Source organism: Rhodamnia argentea, chromosome 5 (genome assembly GCF_020921035.1).
Source record: "Rhodamnia argentea isolate NSW1041297 chromosome 5, ASM2092103v1, whole genome shotgun sequence".
Taxonomy (NCBI): domain Eukaryota; kingdom Viridiplantae; phylum Streptophyta; class Magnoliopsida; order Myrtales; family Myrtaceae; genus Rhodamnia; species Rhodamnia argentea.
In genome coordinates, this window is record NC_063154.1 from 10,643,409 (window position 1) to 10,649,408 (window position 6,000).

Consider the following 6,000-nt stretch of genomic DNA (forward strand, 5'->3'; position numbering starts at 1 on the left):
TCTGTGTCTTTGACTTAGCCACAGAGAAATCTTTTTGCCCGAACTCTTTCACCTCCCATGGCTAAACTGTGGCAATGTGAGCGAAGGCTTTTTGAAGCAGAGTGGGGGAGTTCAATCACGGTTCAGGAAGAGACCTTGGAGACATCCTTGTTGGACCTGTTGTACTTCATGTGGCTCTTCACGAGCTGGCCGGCCGCCAGAGCCGACATCAGAGAGAGCTCTCCCGCGAGGACTGAGCCGGCCACAACGGTGGCCAAGAGCCGCGAGTTTGACCCCGGTGCTTCTCTGTTGGCCCCCTTCACTCCGAGCAGATTCAAGCATGCCGATTGCGAGGCAAGCTGAGTCCCACCTCCAACTGTTCCCACCTGAAACAAAATATGGCAATTTTTCATGTCAGAAACAAATTCGACATCCATCAACTAAGAATTCCGAGATTGTGGATTCTTGAACTAATCATTTTGCTCTGTCAGAATTTACCTCTATCGACGGCATCGTGACAGAGACGTGGAGGTCCTTGCCATCGTTGACAGCTTCCATCATGGTTATGCAATGAGAGCTCTCGACATTCTGGGCTGGGTCTTGGCCCGTGGCAATGTAGATCGCGGAGACGATGTTGCTGGCGTGGGCATTGAACCCTCCAAGGGCTCCGGCCATTGCGGAGCCGGTCAGGTTCTTGAGCATGTTAAGCTCGACCAGCGCCTCCACACTGGTCTTGAGCACCTTCCTCACCACATCGCCCTTGATAACAGCCTCGCACACGACCGACTTGCCCCTCCCCTCAATCCAGTTCACGGCTGCAGGCTTCTTGTCCGAACAAAAGTTTCCGGAGATACCAATGACATCCATGTCGGGGTAGTCGTTCTGCAGGAAATCCATGACGTTCTGGACTCCCTTCGAGATCATGTTCATCCCCATCGCGTCACCGGTGCTGCATGAGAACCTTAGGTAGAGGTTTTTGCCTGCGATTGCGCACTTTATGCTCTGAAGCTGCGCAAATCGGCTAGAACTGCAACAAACAAAATCAAATTGAACATCAGAATTGCACACTAGCCGAAACACATACCGACTACTGATTGTAAAGAGCAAACTTTGCAATTCCAAGATTGAATTACTGATCGGGACTAATCCAGACCGAGACCAACCTGTTGAAAATGGAGGACAGGGCTTCGAAATTTGCAGGGCTCTCCAGGTAAAACTTCAGCTCTGCAGCCCTCTTTGCCGAACTGAACCGCACAACCGGCGCCCTCGTCATGCCATCCCTGAAGACGACGCTGCTTGCACCGCCGCACATGGCGATCGCCTTGCAGCCCCGGTTGGTGCTTGCTACCAGGCACCCTTCAGTGGTGGCCATCGGGACCGAGTACTCCCGGTCATCAAGCACTAGAGGCCCTGCAATCCCCACTGGGATCTGCACGTACCCAACCGGCATCTCGCAGCACTGCCCGAGAATCGACTCGTAGTCGAACCCTTCCAGAGGCAATCCAACAAGCGACTTGCCAGTCGTCCTTTGCAGTGCCTCACGGCGGACCGCAGCGGCCCTCCTGCAGTCCCCAAGCTTTGACTCCAGCGAGTATGAAGGCGTTTTCCCCGCCACTACCGAGGCGATCACCTCCTCGTCCTCTTCGGTCTGACCAATCGGCTCATCCAATTTCTCGGTCTCAACCGGCTTCGCCTTCAGAGCAGCGGGCTTCACCGGGTCGAAATCCAACTTGGGGGTCTCGCAATCAAGGGCTTGGCCGCAGGGGGCTTTCCGGGCACACTCCTCGGCGACGACGGAGACCACCCTCTCTTCCTCGCAGTCATCGGCCCAGAGGTCGGACGGGGGGCGGAGGAGGAGTGATTGGAAGAACTCGACGCCGAAGAAGCCGAGGAGGTAGACGGAGGAGGCGGCGAAGGCGAGGAGGGCGGCGAGCTCGGGGGCGGAGAGGACGTGAAATGGGGAGGAGGAGCGGATCTTCTCGCGCCAGCGGGAGAGGAGGTAGTAGAGGACGGTGAAGAAGACGAAGATGACGGAGGCGTTAACAAAGTAGAGGGAGGGCGGGAGTTTGAGCGACGGGTCTTCGTCGACGTAGTACTTGAGTGGCGAAGGTGGGTGTTTGGAGTTGGGGTTGCCGGAGTCCGCGGCCGCAGCGGGCTTGGATGGTCGCCGGCGAAGGTCCATTGTAGAGAGAGAGAGAGAGAGAGAGAGAGAGAGAGAGAGGGAGAGAGAGAGATTGGCTCGACTTCTGAGGTTTTTCTTCGTGGTTGTTAGTGTCCGGGTTCCGAGGGGTATTTATAGTGAGGAATCAAAAGAAATGTGAGGAAATGTGCGTCTCTTTTGTCGTTTTCCTTTGGCTTTCGACGATGTTTCTGCTCTGGTCTGAGTTTTTTACCACGCTTTGATTCATCTTTTGTTAGTTTTTCTTAGCTTCGGTTCCGCGTCTGGTAGCGGGATTCCGCTGCTCCGACCCGTCGGTTTCGAATTCCGGCTGCCCCCGGTGATATGGGAGGGAGAGAGTCAGTGAAGTGTTTGAGTTAGAAAAAAAAAATACCAAGAGAAAAATTTAGGGATTTTAAAATCGATTAAAGTCGGTTATGTCGGAGAAAGTCCCACATCGAAAAATTGATGTGATCTTAAATAGTTGATATATCATAATTAGCCCATAATTCATTGGCTTAAGTTTTTGAGTGAAGGTGAGTCTAATTAGACATGTTAACGGATTTGGACTTGAGCTCCATCTTGGAGATTTTATCGAACTAAATCAATTCGGTCAGGTTGCACAACCCTAGATGATAGCCATACCAAATATGATATGCTTGGCATTAGTGTAATTACTAAAGAAGAGTACAAGATACGATAATATGGACACTCTTTCCTACCCTTTGAGCAAACCTTATCCTAGGACCTTCTCGATTTGGGTTAATTTATGTCAAAAAGTTTTTAAGCGGAGATAAGTGTCCAAAAGTTGACATAATAAGAAATACCAGCCAATCCAGCTCCCTTACTTACCTCTCTTGCCACTTATCATTCCTCCATTTATTCCTTCACCCTTTTTTTTTTTTTTAAGAATAATGGCATGTGAGTGAATGTCATCTGTGATTTCTTTCTATTATGCAATTAGATCCTTGAACTTTTTTTATTTATGCATTATTAATTCCTTTTCGGATACTTGATTGAAAATAGCTAACGTGACAGTTAAATGGTCGTACTTACACGACATATCGGCGGCGCCAGCATCAATGCTATTGCCTCAAATATTTGCAGAAATGGACAAATAAAATGAAAAAAAAAAAAAGAGGGAAAAAAATGTAGAGAGGATCAAAACAGAAAAAGAAAAAAAAAATGAGCCGGGAGGGTGGCGCCGGGCGTGGCAATACTGCCAAGCTACTAGCTAGAATCACTAGAGTGAACCTTGCCGGTGGCTTGGCAAAGCAGCACGATCTCTAGTCTAGTATTTAAGTTTACGATCATAGCTTGATCCGCTACTTACCCAAACCTAGGATGTGGGAAGATTGTGGGGACCGAGGGGTTATTAGATACTACTTTCCATTTTGCAAGATTTAAGGTTCCACGAGTCCCTTAGTCACAGTCGTTAGCGGCTCTCGCGATCTAAGTACGAGGGGGGAGAGAGGATGCGCTTCCACTATGTCGGGACACCTTGTCGTCCTAGTAGAGATTCCAAGTAAAGTCGTTTCTTCCGGATTGGAGAAACGGTACCAAGGTCCCTCAGTGCTAGGAAGAGAACTACCACCAACGTCTCTCATTGACCACCTGCGTCGACTTAATTGTTCATCCGGCAAGAAGCCAATGGCGCAAAGAGCACCACCTAGATGTGAAGGTATTGGATAGGAATGAGTGGTTCTAGGTTCCTTACAGTGTTCGCCCGAAACTTGAAATCTACACGTCGGAATGAGTTTCTCAAGTTTTGAAATCTGAAACATACCATGGAACCTGGAACCTGGAATCTACCCCGTCATAGGTTATAGGGTCGGTTTCGGGTCTCACCCAAGTTTCATATATATTCTTAATTGAACAATTGCAGTAAATCATCATATTTAATTACCACCACCTGTTGCTACAATCTATTAGCCAAATTTATATTTGGACACATGAAAAGTATGAAATATTAACAAATTAAAAGTTTCAATGATAAAGTGCATTTATTATCGAATATCATGGAATACCGCAGGATAGCGCGAAAACAAATACTAAGAAAAACATTAAAAAAAAATTGCTCCGCCAAGTTTTAGGTTCCAAGTTGCCTGTCGGAATAGGTTTTCCAGTTTTTGGAAACCTGGAATTGATTGGTTCCCACCATTCCGGTTGTCCAGGTTCCAGATTCTACCTGGAACCATGCTCACCCCTATTATTGGAAACCTAAGTCTGGCAAGTAAGTGCTTCTCGAGATGCCTATGCACTCGGGCTTAGACGTGCAAGCCCACTTCCCAAAGTTGGGGCGGTGAAGGCTGAAGTTCCCTAGTAATTGGTATTTTTCCTTTATGGTAGCCAAATCCGGCTATTATCAAATAACTCCTAAATCTATTAAATGGATGTCAACTCAATCGTAAAATTTTCAATTTTGTCATTGTAGTCCGAAACCTTCGAGTGAAATTCCAATATGTCGTTTGATAAATCGACGATCCAAGATTTGTCCAAAGAAATCCTGCTCGAATAAAATTGTGAAACTAAAAGGTTACAAATCATTGTTAGTTATGCCGCCATCGATAGGCTGGATTGCTCTAGCTAATCCAACGGCCTTGAGCGAACGTCGATGAAACTTCCTTTGCATGCCTAGCGCAAATTTGATAGTAAAATAGAATCTAACGGTCGGGGTACAGACTGCTAAATGTAATGGTCCAAAATCTACATGACATCTTGGTTTCTCCTATGCCTTTTTTTGCATCAAACCCTAGGGCAAAGAGCGAAAATATGAGAAAGCCATTTACCCTAAGCATGCACGAGCAGCCCGGCCTATAGAACTCGGCCGATAGATAATTTTAGGATCACCTCATTGAAGGAGAGAACGGGGCGACTACTTAAAAGGCTAGACCTAACATTGATCCTTAAGGGCCGTGCAAATGTCACTTTTCAAGACATCTCATCCACTGGTCATCCGAGGACCACCGCCTGTCTAGCATTACCCGACAGCCTGCGAAGAGTCATTCAATTACATAAATTTGAGGTTGGCCATTTTTATCTCCCTAATTCCCTCTCAAAATTTTTTGTCGCTTTTAAAAGTTCAATCAAAACGACACCAATTCTCCGATTTTGGTCAGATAGGATCCTCCATCTTCCGAACAGGTGACTGGCTCAATGATTTTGCTGCATTCGTAAGAATATGTTTGTCGACGTAAGCATAACTTTGCGCTTAGAGGTTGGGATTCAACTTCGCAAAACCACTTGATCTTCATAAGATTATCATTGAAATTGACTCAAAAGACTTCATTGGTCTTGTTAGTCCAAAACTTATGATTGATAATGGCGGCACTTCTTTGGTTAGAGATATCATAGGACTGCTTTAACCTTTTCATAGCCAAAAAAACCAGAATTAGGTTAATTTTCTATAATCACAAAACCTAATCTTGATTACCTTCCTAGTGCCGCAGATGATGGGAGCCTAAACACAGAAGCTAAAACAAAATTAAGGAGGGCTAATCCTTTCTGGTCAAAATCCTGCGCATATACTATTTGAACTATCTGCTAATAAAAAAAATACAAATTCATGATGGACGTGCTTTATTAGGGGACGAACGTCCCATCTAAACATGATGTTGAATGTGATCGGAGAATATATTAAATTGCAAACCCTAGTTTTTTTTTTTTAAGTCCGACCAATTTTCACCCCTAGTATAATGATCATACCATTTCCAAGGGAAAAGGATATTAGAGGTATCATAATTTTTATACGGCATTCACTTAAATGTAATAACTTTCAAAACGTTCACTTAAGTGCCATAACTTTCAAAAATCGTTCATTTGAGTGCCATATTGGCGTGGAAGCAGGAAAAACCGACGTAGCT

General features: G+C 46.0%; 1 protein-coding gene across 1 annotated transcript; it reads right to left on the reverse strand.

Moving 5' to 3' along the window:
- Positions 1 to 37: 37 nt before the first annotated feature.
- LOC115747453 (3-hydroxy-3-methylglutaryl-coenzyme A reductase 1-like) lies at positions 38 to 2,257 on the reverse strand. The gene is made up of 3 exons (XM_030683635.2): positions 1,143 to 2,257; positions 478 to 1,006; positions 38 to 365 (listed from the first exon to the last, which is right to left on the reverse strand). Exons 1-3 carry the CDS (start codon positions 2,159 to 2,161, stop codon positions 123 to 125), a joined length of 1,791 nt encoding a protein of 596 aa, XP_030539495.1. The 5' UTR covers positions 2,162 to 2,257; the 3' UTR covers positions 38 to 122.
- Between the last annotated feature and the right edge of the window lie 3,743 nt (positions 2,258 to 6,000).